Below are 15,297 nucleotides of genomic sequence, written 5' to 3' on the forward strand. Positions count from 1 at the left end.
TCACCTTGGGTGGTTGTGCCGCTGCCCTGTGGCTTGGGGGGAAAAGGATCCGGCAGAGGAAAATTACCAAAATAGAAAAAAACATGTTTAAAAATTGGCTGTGCTGCTGGAAAGAAGTCTCTTGCTACAATATTCAAAGATTATTGTCCACTGTGCGTTTCAATGCCATACTGACATCTTTATCAAGTGTAAAATACCCACACTTGATAAAGATGCCAGTACAGCATTGAAACGCGTAGTGGACAATTAAGAACCTACTAATGAATATTGCAGCAAGAGACTTCTTTCCAGCAGTACAGCCAATTTTTAAACTTTTTTTATGTTTTTAATGAGACAATCACAGCCACTTCTTTTTATAACGCCACTATTACTTCAGCTCTCAAATCTATTAATCCTTTCGGAAACAACGGAATGTGCCAATTCATAATCCACCCTGGCACACCAGAGTGATGGCAAAAGCTGGGGCAAGCTTCCAGGCTTGCAGAACAGCTTTGGAGGACAACCTGCTATGGGGAAGGCCCTATCACATATAAATACGGTAAGTAATTTTCATCTTCAAGTCTGCACTCACATCTGCTAAATAGGACTACGTCTTCTTTACTCCAATATTTTTTTTTTGTTCCAAAACCGGAAAAAACTGTTTAACACTTTAATTCACACCCCAGTCCCAGAAGCTCTCCAAATCTCTTCTCAGGTGAGAACTTTGCCTCATATTTCAAACAAAAGATCACCAACATGACAGAAAGCTGACCAAGCAAGTCTACTCCCACATCACATCACTATCCGACAATCCAAAAGGACTCCTCGAAACTTTCACTCCACTTATTTCTTAGAATAAATCAATCTTATCCATCAGGACATTTTCGCACAATCCCCCTCAGAGCCTGGATCCCCTTCCCTCCTGCAGCTCAAGATCACTTTCCACATTTGATACTGTTACGGAAAAAGAAGTTACCAGGCTCCTTGTTTTTTCTCGTACTACAACCTGCACCAGTGACCCTTCTTCAGTCCCTCTCCCCGCTTGTCTCTGCTCATCTAACAAATTTTTAACCTCTCTCTTTTGGTATGTTTCCCTCTTCATTGAAACACGCCATAATAACCCTTTTACTAAAAACAATCTAATCTTCCCTTCATCTCTAAACTCCTGGCATGCTTGGTGCAATCTCGGTTAATCCTCTATCTCTCAGATCATTCTCTTCTTGACCAATTACAATCTGGTTTTCATTCTTTACACTCTACTGAAGCTGCTGATACTAAAGTCTCTAACGATCAAATAGCAGCTAAATCTAATGGCCACTGCTCCCTGCTGATTCTCCTGGATCTCTTTGAAGCATTTGACACTACGGATCAACAGCTCCTCCTCACTATGCTTTGCTCTATTGGCCTCAAAGAAACTGCTGTCTCTTGGTTCTCCTCCTGCCTCTCTACTTTCACTGTATCTTTTGCTGACCTTTATTCCTCTAATCTTCCCCGTGCTATCGGGGTTCTTCAAGTCTCAGTCCTAGGCCCCCTTCTCTTCTCTATATACACTGCCACTATTGGACAAGCTATCAGCATATTTGCTTTCCAGTACCATTATATGCTGATGATACCCAATTATACACCTCTTCTTCTTACATCACCACCACAATACAAAATACCAGGGATTGTCTATCAGCTGTCTCTAACATCATGTCCTCCCTCTATCTGAAACTGAATCTCTCCAAAACTGAACTTCTTCTGTTTTCCCCTCTACTAACCTACCTGTCTTGGGGTCATATTTGACACAGAACTTTCTATTTTTCTCTGTATGCAGTTGCTTACTTCCTCATGCTACCTGCATCTTAAAAACATATACAGAATCCAACCTTTTCTCATCTTTGAAACTGCAAAAACTGTTCTTATTCATTCTCGTCTGGACTACTTCAACTCTCTACTGATGGATCTCACTCTAACCAGACTTTCTCCCCTTCAATCTGTCCTGAATGCGGCAGCCAAGGTTGAATTTCTGTCCAGCTGCTACACCAATGCCTCCACCTTGTGCCAGTCATTGCACTGGTTGCCATCCATACACTGCATAATACAATACAAACTTATCTTGCTCACCCACCAAACTCTAGACAGTTCTACACCACTCTACATCTCCTCCCTCATCTTTGTCTATCACCCTACCTGTTCTCTGCATTCTGCAACTGATCTAAGACTAACATCCTCCATAATCCGAACCTTGCATCTCCGTCTCCAAGACTTCTCTCGTGTTGCACCAGTTTTCTGCATTGCACTACCTCGGACAATCCGACTAATATCTAGCCAACAAATATTTAAGTGAGCTCTAAAAACACATCTCTTTATACAAGCCTATCACCTCACTAACCCAACTCTAACCATGTTCACTCTTTCTAAATTTTCCTCAGAATCTGGTCTTAACCATCTGTGTCCAAATCCTCCATGCACTCAATAGCAATTGGTAACTGTACTTGTACAGATACTGGCTCATGACTGGTTCATGCATCTTATTTGAAATACCCCATTTATTATAATGGCTGGACCATAAACGGCAAGCACTTTTTACTTTTTGTGCCCTACTATTTCCTTATAGATTGTGAGCTTGTGATCAGGGCTGTTATGAAAGGCAATTCAGAATCACAATGGACATGGAGGTCAGAGCACATACAGTGAACTGACAATAACCCAAAATAATAGAACGAGCTCTGAGACGTGGGAACTCTGCAGACCGCAATCCCTAAGCCTATCAAACCACACTAAAGGTAGCCGTGGAGCGCTCCTGACCAGAACCTAGGCGCCTCGTCACAGCCTGAGAAACTAGCTAATCCTGAAGATTGAAAAATAAGCCTACCTTGCCTCAGAGAAATTCCCCAAAGGAAAAGGCAGCCCCCCACATATAATGACTGTGAGTAAGATGAAAACACAAACATAGAGATGAAACAGATTTAGCAAAGTGAGGCCCGACTAGCTGAACAGAACGAGGATAGGGAAGATAACTTTGCGGTCAGCACAAAAACCTATAAAAAACACGCAGAGGGAACAAAAAGACCCTCCGCACCGACTAACGGTACGGAGGTGGTCCCTCTGCGTCTCAGAACTTCCAGCAGGCGAGAAAAACCAATAAAGCAAGCTGGACAGAAAAATAGCAACAAAATAACATAAGCAAAACTTAGCTTTGCAGAGCAGCAGGCCACAGGAATGATCCAGGGAAAAAACAAGTCCCACACTGAAACATTGACAGGAAGCATAGATCAAAGCATCAGGTGGAGTTAAGTAGAGAAGAAGCTAACGAGCTCACCAGATCACCTGAGGGAGGAAAGAAGATAAACTTGGCACACACTTAGTGGGATGCAGTGAGATTTTAATTAGGAGAGTACATACAGTAGACGTTTCGGTCAAACATAGACCTTCATCAATGTAATATAACAGAAAAAATAATATATATAACAAAATCAAAATAAAGTATTTACATATTACACCCATATGGGTGTAATATGTAAATACTTTATTTTGATTTTGTTATATATATTATTTTTTCTGTTATATTACATTGATGAAGGTCTATGTTTGACCGAAACGTCTACTGTATGTACTCTCCTAATTAAAATCTCACTGCATCCCACTAAGTGTGTGCCAAGTTTATCTTCTACACTATATGGTTTGGGCGCCTACTTGAGCACCACTGATATTAGCTGTGCCTACGGTTATTATTCTATATTGCACCTGAGGGAGGAAACTCAGAAGCTGCAGTACCACTTTCCTCCACAAACGGAAGATCCCAGAGAGAATCAGCCGAAGTACCACTTGTGACCACAGGAGTGAACTCTGCCACAGAATTCACAACACAGGGCCTTCTTTATTGTTTGGACATATCTCCGTTTCATTTCAGTTCTTTATTAAAGCTTCGTTCTACAGTTCCCATTACGCTTTTACATAACAGCCCCAGTCCTCTGTCCTGATAACCTGCTTCTCCACCATTTCAGATAAAACGCTTACCAAATCCCAAATCATCTCATCCCTAAAATTACTACAGTGTTCAGTCTAACGGGGTCTACCAAGCTGGGGTACCTCTTTTAGTACCACCCCGTGTTTCAGGAGGTCCACTCTGCTTTGGCTGGAGTCTGAATGAAGGACGCTGGCTGGAATTCCTTGGTTACCTGGGAGCATATAAAATATCACTGCTTCTCCACGTATTTCCAGTCTGACAACACTTTATTAACAGGACACAGAATATATCACAGATACAGAGGGCAGGCCAGACAAACATTACAATAGCCGCAGGGGGCCGGAGCCTGCCGATATTTACTGTGGGAATTACAAAGGTGGGGGGAGGACAGAAGGGGGATATCTTGTCCCCTCTGACCAGGGTGCAGCCTGTGGGCTGATGCATCTCGCATAGAACGTATTATACATGCATATAACTGCACAACATATTCTGAGTGCTGAGTGGTTCCGTAACACGTAACACGGCTCCCCTTTTCAGCGACGCGATCGGCATACACAGTCTGATCCTTAACGGATCGGTTTGGGGATGACCGAAGTTTATGGGGTTGTTATAAGTTCTGTTTGTCGACTTAGTCCATCGGTGTTACCGTTTTGTTTGCCGGGTCTGTAGTGAATGGTGAAGTCCAGAGGTTGTAGGGCTAAACTCCACCGCAGTAATCTGGCGTTGTCTCCGGAGACCCGATTAAGCCAGACTAGGGGATTATAGTCCGTTAGGAGAGAAAACTGTCATCCATAGAAATATGGTTGCAACTTTTTGAGTGCCCATACTACCGCCAGGCACTCCTTCTCAATGGCCGCATAGCTTACTTCACGGGGCAGTAGTTTCCGACTCAGGTAAGCTACCGGGTGTTCTTGGCCGTCCAGCCCAACTTGGCACAGTACTGCCCCCAATCCAAACATAGAAGCGTCTGTGTGAACCAGGAAACATTTAGCTGGATCGGGTGAGGCCAATACAGGGATATTGGTGAGGGCGTCCTTTAGTTGGCAGAAGGCTTCCTCACACTCTGGGGTCCAGGTTACCTGGCGGGGTTGGTTCTTACGGGTCAGATCAGTGAGGGGCTTGGCTACGCTGCTGTAATTGGGAACAAATTTCCTGTAATACCCTGCTGTCCCTAGAAATGCCATGACCTGGGTTTTAGTGCGTGGGTTGGGCCATTTGGCTATAGCTTCAATCTTGGCTGGTTCTAGTCTCTGTTTCCCACTTCCCACCCAATGCCCTAAATACTGAACCTCTGCTTTGCCCACGTGACACTTGTTTGGGTTCAGGGTGATTCCAGCCTTGTGGATCCTGTCAAATACTGTCTCTATGTGACTTAGATGTTCTTCCCATGTCGCTCTGTAGATGGCGATGCCGTCCAGGTAGGCACAAGCATAGTCCTGGAGACCATCCAGAAGCCGGTCAGCATGCCTCTGGAAGGTCGCCAGGGCATTCTTCATCCCGAATGGCATAACTCGAAACTGGAATAAGCCAAACGGGGTGACAAATGCCGACTTGGGAACAGCGTCAGGACTAAGAGGAATCTGCCAGTAGCCTTTGCATAGATCGATGGTGGTCAAATACTTTGCCCCCGCCAGCCGGTCTAACAACTCATCCACACGTGGCATGGGATACGCATCCATCACGGTTTTCTCATTGAGCTTACGATAGTCTACACAAAACCGTATATTCCCATCCTTCTTGGGCACTAACACTACGGGAGATGCCCAGGGACTATCTGACTCTTCAATCACCCCTAAACGCAACATCTCTTGTATCTCTTGTCGCATCCCTTCTCGTACAGACTCAGGGACGTGGAACGGGCATTGTCGCAGGGGGGTCTAATCCTGGGTCTCAACCTTGTGTTGTGCCAGGCAAGTGTACCCTGGTTTCCCTGAAAACTTCCTCTGTCGCTGCCTCAACAACTCCTCCGCCTGCTGTCTCTCCCGGGGGCCCAGGTCTTCACCCAAGTGTACCTGGTCCAATGTTTTAGACTGAGTCCTTTTCCCTAAAATATCAGGCAAGTTAAGTCTGGCTAAATCCTTTGCTTCAGGTGCACAGATGCCCACTACCTCTTCAGGGCGCTCCCGGTAGGGCTTCAGCATATTCACGTGGAACATGCGGATAACCCTGGGGTCGTCACAATCAGCGACATTATAGGTTGTCGGCTATTTTCCCCACTACCTGGTAGGGCCCCTGCCATGCAGCTTGGAACTTGTTCTGCCTGGTGGGCTCTAACACCAGGACCTTCTGTCCTATTTCCAAGGTGCGCTCTCTGGCCCTCCGATCATACCATACGTGCTGGCGCCGCTGGGTCACCTGCATGTTCCCACATACAGCCTGGGTCAGCTCCTGTAGGCGGTCCCGGAATTCCAGCACATAGGGTACAATAGGTACCCCTTCTATGATGCCCTCCCCTTCCCAGTGTTCTATCACTAAGTCTAGGGGTCCCCTTACCCGTCTCCCGTATACCAGTTTGAACGGGGAGAACCCCGTGGATCCTTGGGGCACCTCCCAATAGGCAAATAGGAGGTGAGGCAAGAATTTCTCCCAGTCCCTGTAGGTCTTGGTAAAAGTCCCAATGAGTTGTTTTAACATCCCGTTAAAGCATTCACACAACCCATTGGTTTGCGGGTGGTACGGGGAGCTTCTAATGGACTTTACGCCGCACAGCTTCCACAGTTGGTTGGTCACCTCTGCTGTAAACTGGGTACCCTGCTCCGAGATAATCTCCCGGGGAAATCCAACCCGTGAGAAAACCTGGAGCAGGGCAGCCGCCATCGTCTCTGCCAGTATGTTAAGGTAACTCAACTGCCTCTGGATACCGTGTGACATAATCTACCACTGTCAATATATACCTTTTCCCTGACGGACTGGGTTTGGTTAACGGCCCTATCAGATCAACCGCTACTCGGCTAAATGGTTCCTCTACAATGGGGAGGGGGCGTAATTTGGCCTTGCATCGATCTTCACTCTTGCCAATGCGCTGGCAACTGTCACAGGTCTGGCAGTATTGACGAACATCATAGGTTACCCCCGGCCAAAAGAAGTTTTGTGTCAGACGATGCCTGGTGTGACTGACGCCAAAGTGCCCGGCCAAGGGTATGTCATGAGAGATTCGCAGTAACTCCTGCCTATACTTCTTGGGAACTACGAGCTGTCGTTTTATAGTGGGGCTCGTACCTGTGTGGTGCTGCTCTGTGATCCGGTAGAGGAGTCCCTGCTTCCATATAAACTGTTCCCCTTCCAGTACCCCTGTCCCCTCTTGTACCTTCCCACGATATCCCTCCAATGAAGGATCCTCAAGTAACTCCCTCTTAAATTCATCTGGGGTGGCCCAAGAAATGTGTCTGGCTTTGGGAATACGTGTAGGGCTGGGATGTCTTACTTGGGCCTCCTCTGAGTGTGATTCCGCCTCCGCAGCTTGAGCTTGTCTCCGGGTGGTCACAGGATATGTCTCAGCCAGAGGGGCAACCGAGAAGGCAGACAACATGGGCCCCAAGTCATTTCCCAGCAAGACGTCTGCAGGCAAATCCTCCATCAAGCCGACCTCAACAAGGCCATCCCCAACCCCCAGTTCAGGTGAATCCTGGCAGTGGGCAGTCGATGTATGGCTCCCCCTGCTACACGGACTGCCACTGTCCGGTCCGTCTTCTCTTGGTCTCAGACAAGATGAGGCTTCACAAGGGTCAAAGTTGCCCCTGAATCTCTTAGTCCCTGCATACGTTTCCCATTAACCCACACGACCTGTCGATGCTGTTGTCGATTATCTGCCCGGGCTGCCTGCACAGGGTCCACTTCATGCAGCACTTCCTGCATCTCTTCCACCCCTTGGTTAATTATAGCCCCCAATGTCGGGTTAGCTTCGCCTTGGTAGCAGTGTACAGTGGCCCGGCTGAAGGTAGCTGTTCCCGCCTTTGGCCACTGGGCATGCTGAGTCCGGTTGGGACATTGTCTTTGCAGGTGGCCCAGCTGACGGCAGGTGTGGCATCGCGCCCCAGGGGAACTGTGGTAGGCCGGGTTTGTAGCTGGTCCCCCTACAATCTTCAGTGGTTTGGGGCCCTCCAGGTCCATGGGCGGACCCCTAGTGACCATCTTTGATCCGGACAACTGAGGCCTCCTGGCATCATGATGTTCATCGGCCTGACGAGCGGCTTCCTCAAGAGTCGTTGGCTGCCTGTCCCGAAGCCATTCCTGTGTCTCGGGGGTTAGTCCATTAAAGAATCGTTCTAACAAGACGAGCTGGAGGACGTCCTCCTTAGTGGTTGCTTGGCTCCCTTGTACCCACTGTAGCAGTGACCACCGTAATTTACAGGCCCATTCAGCGTGGGTATCGATTACTCGTTTTATAAGTCTGCTGAACTTTTGGTGGTATGCCTCTGGATCTTCTTTGATCCGCTCATAGTCCATACAGTCCTCATCAGGTACTGTGCGATAGGCGTCCGCTGCGTGGCCTGTCAGCTTGCTGGCCAGAATCTGAACCCGTTCTTCCGGCTTCACTTGATGAAGGGCAAACTGCCGCTCAAAGTCCTGCAGAAAGCCATCAATGTCTTCCTCTGCCTCCCCCAACTGTCAGAAGGCATTATACTGGTCCTTTTTGTGGCTTACTGTTGAAGGTACCTGGTCGAAGGCCAGAGCTCCCCCTGCTCACTGGCTCTCCTCTCTCCGTTCTGCCATCTCCATCTTGGCCAGCTCCACTTTGGTCCGCTCTGCCATCTCCATCTTGGCTAGCTCTATCCTGGTCCACTCGGCCATCTTCTCCTTCAGATCAGTACGCACATCAGCCATCACCTCTCGTATGATCTCTACTGCAGGGTTTGGGCCATAGAACGCCAGTCTGTTCTTTACCTCCCTCTGGAATTCAGTCTCCTCCACGTTCAAATTGGGAGGCGCTGCACTGTCGTGTTCCATGATGGCTGCTATCAAATCCGCTTTTGTTTTGTTGCTGGCGATCAACCCTCGGGCTTCCACCAGATCTTTTAATGTAGTCCTCTTTAACTTCTGGTAGTTGTTTTCCATTCATTCCTTTCCTTCTGTAGAAGGGGTATCATATCCCGCTGTCTGCCACCAGTGCAACGGGGTCTACCAAGCTGGGGTACCTTTTTCAGTACCACCCCGTGTTTCAGGAGGTCCACTCTGCTTTGGCTGGAGTCTGAATGAAGGACGCTGGCTGGAATTACTTGGTTACCTGGGAGCATATAAAATATCACTGCTTCTCCACGTATTTCCAGTCTGACAACACTTTATTCACAGGACACAGAATATATCACACAGATACAGAGGGCAGGCCAGACAAACATTACAATAGCCGCAGGGGGCCGGAGCCTGCCGATATTTACTGTGGGAATTACAAAGGTGGGGGGAGGACAGAAGGGGGATATCTTGTCCCCTCTGACCAGGGGCGCAGCCTGTGGGCTGATGTATCTCACATGGAACCTATTATACATGCATATAACTGCACAACATATTCTGAGTGCTGAGTGGTTCCGTACACGTAACACTTCCTTTAAGTAGACAACCATCACACCTATACATAAAGGGGTTTTCTCAGCTGTTCTCTTCATGAGCACACCGCTCCCCAGCTTCCGGACTTCCTAGTTGATCTGGGCAGGGGGCGCTCTTCGACTCATTGCTGTGGGCAGGGGGTTGCTTTTCTTTGACGCTCTTGACTGGCGGTTCAGGGTAGCTGGAATCATGTGCTGCTATGTTTGAGCCCTATTTACCTCTGCAGCGTCACAAGTTCTGGAGAATCAGAAGCAGCATTCAGATAATAACCATGTGGGAGATTAGCACTGTAGAACTGCTTCTGGGCATGACAAGGATCCATTCTACAGAAATTAATGAAGCTGAAGAGAGGCAACCAATCTCAGAGTAAAACAGGAGCGGAGTCCAGCCTCAATAGCAAAAATTAATGAACAATAAGAAACTTAAAAGCAGTTGGCTGGAGATCGGAGGCAGTTAGCAAAAGCAAGTTCATCGAAAATTTGCTTAGTTTAACATTTCCTAGCTGCCTATACCGATTTCATAAACTTGGAATAACCTTTTTAGAAGCCATCCCTCTTGCCATCCTCCATGACCAGCTATAGCCCCTTCTCACTACTCCCCTTTGTTTCCAAAGTTCTTGAACAGCAGGTACACCTTAAATCACCTCTCATCTTGTCTCTGGCCAGCTACATTTTGGCTTCCGACCCTGCCACTCCACTGGACCACTGTAACTAAATTCACAAATGGTCTGCTTACTGCCAAAGCCAAAAGACATTACTTTTTGAGATCCAGGTACACATTCTCTACCTCTTGGCATCACAGACTTTGCATACTTCTGGATATCCTCACACCTAACCAATCGCACATTTTGTGTCTTCTATTCCCACACTACCTCCTCTTCGTGCCCTCTCTGTTTGTTGGTGTCCCTCAATGATCCATCCTATTACCCCTACTCTTCTTCATTTACACCTTTAGTCTGGAGCAGCTCCTAGAATCCCTCTTCCTTTGTGAAGTAGTATTTCACAAATTAGGAGATCATGTAATACCTACATGTTATTAAAACACATAAAACTATGTCATCAAAAATAAAATAAATATCAAATGTGTTGGGGACTGGTAGGCTACTCTGAATTATTACCCTGTGAGCTATGCCCCCTTGATTGTAAAGATCATAAAAATTTGCGCCAGATAAAAAGGCTCATATTTCTAGAACCGTATGGTGGAAATAACAAAAGAAAACTAGAAAATACTAAGAGGAGCAGCGGGAATAAAATAAGAGCAAAGACTGTTCACTTTTGATCTGGTGACATGTACTTTTTAGCTTTTCATGTTTGAACCTTTCCTACTGGAAGAAGGAAGTCAAAAGTTCCCCACGCTGCTTTGTAAAAGGCCTTCCCAAACAAATCAACCAGTGATTGCCCCTGACCTGTAAGGGGTAGACAGCTGACGGTCCTAGCATGACTCGTAGACCAAGGCTCGTAGAGAAGAACAAGAACATACAGTAGTTTTGGTCGGTGTACTATGTTATATCTTGTGGAGCCACCATGCACCTCTCTGAGAAAGATTGATGTTTCTTGAAAGTTATTTTTAATCCGATTTCAGAATAATATACGGTAATTTTTGGGGGTTCTCTCCTGTGTATAAATATATATAAATTATATATTGCATAGATACAACCATTCTCTACATATTTTAAAACCCTTAGAAAATGTTAAAATATCTTCAGAATCAGCAGGAAAGTGGGAGCTTACTGCGTGTATTATGTAAATTTCTAAATAGCTGCTTAAATGCCACATTTTTCTGTCAGAGTTTAGGCAGCGAGACAATCAATAAGGGATGTCAGCGTACAATGTATGGAGAGATTTCCTGTTCAATATGAACACGCTAACAGAGGATCACAAATTACTGATAAAGCATCTGAATAAATGACCGCCAATACGCCTTTTAACTGACCTGAGATATAAGAGAATAGCCTCCCCATACAGGTGACAATCCAGCAGCTGTCGGCTGTCCACTATTGCTGACAACTTGCTGCATCAGCCACGATCGGTGTTTGCAACGGCCAAATCTGTTTAACCCCTTAGATGCTGCTGTCAATAGTGACTACATCATATAAATGGTTAACAAAGTGTGGGGGCTTCCTATTTATCCCAATTGGTGCCCTCAGATCATGATTTTGTGGTCCTAATGTGTGCCATGGCAATTCAAGGCCAAATCGCGGCCTTAGAGTCTGACAGCTGTAGTAATCTGTTCAGAAGTTAGAGGCATTTAGGTGGTAATAAAACACATTTTCATTTCTGTCATGCCACTTTGCATTAATTCCTGAAAAGCACCTGAAGGGTTAATAAACTACCTGACAGCAGTTTTCAATGTCAGGGGGTGCTGTTGTTAAAATGGTTTAACTTTTGTGGGTTTCCCAATATATGGGGACCCTAAAGTCACTTAAAACCTGGATAAGTCCCTAAAAAAATAAATTTTGAAAATTTCTTTGAAAAAATGAAAAACTACTGCTACATTTTTAAACCTAAAATGCTAAGAAAATAAAATAACATTTTACAAATGGTGCTGATGTAAAGCCGACATGAGGGAAATGTTATTTATTAATGGTGTGCTGTGGTATGACCATCTGGATTAAAGGGATAATCATTCAAAGTTTGAAAATTGCTAATTTTTTTTAACATTTTTCTCAAATTTCTGATATTTTTTTTATAAATAAACACAAAACATATCGACCTGAATTTACCATTATCATAAAGTATAATATGTCACGAAAAAACAGTCTCAAAATCACTCTCGTTCCAGAGTTATTACCACATAAAGTGACACTGGTCAGATTTTAAAAAATTGGCTCAGCCACTAAGGGGTTAAATCAGACATTTCCGTGTACATGTGTCTTCTGATGTGTAATAGAGAAATGAAAGGGGTCATGAGTTTAGAGATCTACTGGTTACCAAAAATTGAGATCTTAAAGGAAATGCATCATGTATTTGATTGTCATTTACAACAGGGATTAAATGATGTGTTTTTTTATTTTGTACCTATTAGTTTTTTTATTTATGAAATCTTCTTTGGGATTCGCCAAGTCGGAGACGCTTTTTTTTTTTTTAAATTCATAGACAATGCAGTAAGGTCTGTGCACTTTATGACATCTAACGTGAATGACAGCCAAGTAACAGAGAAATCTCATGGATTTTTAAAGTCCCAAGGAAATGATGGTGTACAAGCCTACTCCCTATAAACCAGACAGGTAGATGCATAGAAAGAGTGATGTGTCTATAGCCTTAGGCGAGCCCTACATACACAATATCTCATGGACGAGAACTCATTCGGTTGTCAGCTATGTCTACAGACTCTCCTACACACCTTAATGTTCAGTTCAACCAAATGTTACAGAGAAAGTAACTGTCAGATAGCTCTGGCTGGGGCTTATCCCCTTACAAAAGGGACAGGCATTAAAAATAAAAACTGCCCTATCGTTAAATTAGACTGTCTGCTGATCCGGCCAGTATCTGCTGGATCAGCCGACTTCAGTCTGTTGTGTATGGAGGCCTTTACTGACCCATCTTATCTTGGCATCCATTTGTACAAAAGATCCTTATCCTGTATCCTTATTTTGCTCACCCTCTGATGATAATTACATGATTGTTCCATCTAGTGCAGGAATATACAGCAAAACAGAAAAGTGGTCTCCACCGAACAAGAATTGTCCACCGATTTGTCATTTCTCTTTTGGACATTGTGAACTCAACTGAAGTATTTCAAAATTTTATTTGTGCCAAGAGTCACATAAAAAATAAAACAAACCATCAAAAATATTTTAAACCTACCTACTGGAGGTAGCTATCCTAAAAGTCAATATCTGACCCTTTAAGGAGCCTTGCAAATGACTATCTAGTCTACATCAAAGAAAGGAAAAGACCCCATGAGCAGGCAGATAATTTGGACTTCTTGCTTTTCTCTTTCGTAGAGATTAGGGTAGTAGTTGGCTGGGACCGACCTCAGAGACTTCTCTCCTAGCCAACCACTACCCTGCGTTTTTGCTCCTAGGAGGAAAAACCTTGAAACAACAGTCTGCAGATGGGTGTCTCTTATTTTGGTGGATTGTCTAGCTTAGCTTATATCCTTCCTCACAGTGGGTGTAACATTGACTTGGTAACTTTTTTCTCCAGGACAATAGTACTTTCCAAGTCTAAGAAAATATCCCTACTGACCCTATATGACATGCTCCTTGATTATTGATTATTTCACCACCCAACCCACCAATTAAAAACCCAATGTGATAAATATAAAACAGGACACATACTTTCCTGATACGCTTGTCTCTTTTTTTGCCGTTTCAGAATTTATTAGGATGCATTGCACTTCAAATCCAGACTGGTGGATGCCATCCGAAGAGCAGATCAACAAGGTGTTCAGCGATGCAGTAGGACACGCTCGCCAGGGACGTGCTGTGGGAACATTCTTCCATAACGGAATCTCCTATTACGATGCTATAGACCACCAAGTGTGTCATGAGGATATCTTTAACCGAATCTCTCATGATGGATCTGGAGATTGATGAAGAATGTGGACTAAGACGAATTAAAAGATCAAAAAAAAAATGTGAAAGAAAAAGTTAGCCCCAAAATGAAATCTTAGTGTAATAGTTCAAATAATGTGTCTTCAATGTTTTGTCGCTGTGCAGGGTGCCTGGGACACACAGTGGGCCCAATCAGCAATACCAGTCTGCCACTAAACCAGTCCAAAGTATACTACAAGTCTGTACAGTGGGTGTGTGTGCGTGTAAGAATTTTGTCATCTTGGTAAATTCTTCAGGGACTTCCTGTGGACTGTATTATGTGACTGTTACTCAATCTCCTCCCCAAATAGAACACAACACTGATGAGACCAGGCATTCAGAGACTGTCACTGGACAGGAATGTGTCGGTGTGTTCTGTAGAATTAGCTTTAATAGAATTTGCATTTTCGCTATTGGGTTCAATTATGCAAGAATTCAACTTGTTCATCCTGTGTTCATAAAATGTCGCCACTATTCCGACGCTCAATATTTTTGTGGCTTTTTTTGTGTGGATTATTTCTGTCTCTGATAATATTTATGTATCTTTCTGCATATGTCGTGCGTGTTTTATTCCTTTGGCTGCAAAGGCAAAACAGATGAGGGTAGTTTATTCTCTTTCGGAACAATCACTTCATCACCATAATCTCAGGTTTCTTTGTTATACGGATTCTCGTGGGGAGTAATGTGCTCAGTGAATCAGAAGCCATATCTTCGTTGATTATTCAAGTGTTCTTCTCACTCTGTTTTATTGGGTAAGAGCAAAACTCCTTTTTCAGCCAATATATTTCTATCAATACCTGACATTATACAGGTATTGAACATGCAGGTGGTATTAGAGGTGGGTTCTCCAAAACATACAGTGGGGCAAAAAAGTATTTAGTCAGTCAGCAATAGTGCAAGTTCCACCACTTAAAAAGATGAGAGGCGTCTGTAATTTACATCATAGGTAGACCTCAACTATGGGAGACAAACTGAGAAAAAGAAATCCAGAAAATCACATTGTCTGTTTTTTTAACATTTTATTTGCATATTATGGTGGAAAATAAGTATTTGGTCAGAAACAAAATTTAATCTCAATACTTTGTAATATATCCTTTGTTGGCAATGACAGAGGTCAAACGTTTTCTGTAAGTCTTCACAAGGTTGCCACACACTGTTGTTGGTATGTTGGCTCATTCCTCCATGCAGATCTCCTCTAGAGCAGTGATGTTTTTGGCTTTTCGCTTGGCAACACGGACTTTCAACTCCCTCCAAAGGTTTTCTATTGGGTTGAGATCTGGAGACTGGC

The 15,297-nt window shown here is 44.5% G+C and overlaps 1 protein-coding gene across 2 annotated transcripts in view; it reads left to right on the top strand.

Annotated features, from left to right (window-relative positions):
- Positions 1 to 14,561, top strand: part of BEND4 (BEN domain containing 4) — a 160,142-nt gene extending 145,581 nt beyond the window's left edge. The window contains exon 5 of one of the 2 annotated variants that reach the window (XM_069744534.1): positions 13,792 to 14,561. In XM_069744534.1, coding sequence (XP_069600635.1) covers positions 13,792 to 14,009 — 218 coding nt within the window. In that variant the 3' untranslated portion in view covers positions 14,010 to 14,561. The remainder of the gene's footprint in view (positions 1 to 13,791) is intronic. The other variant, XM_069744535.1, reaches the window with a different exon arrangement.
- The last annotated feature ends 736 nt before the right edge of the window (positions 14,562 to 15,297 follow it).

Source organism: Ranitomeya imitator, chromosome 1 (assembly GCF_032444005.1).
Source record: "Ranitomeya imitator isolate aRanImi1 chromosome 1, aRanImi1.pri, whole genome shotgun sequence".
Taxonomy (NCBI): Eukaryota; Metazoa; Chordata; class Amphibia; order Anura; family Dendrobatidae; genus Ranitomeya; species Ranitomeya imitator.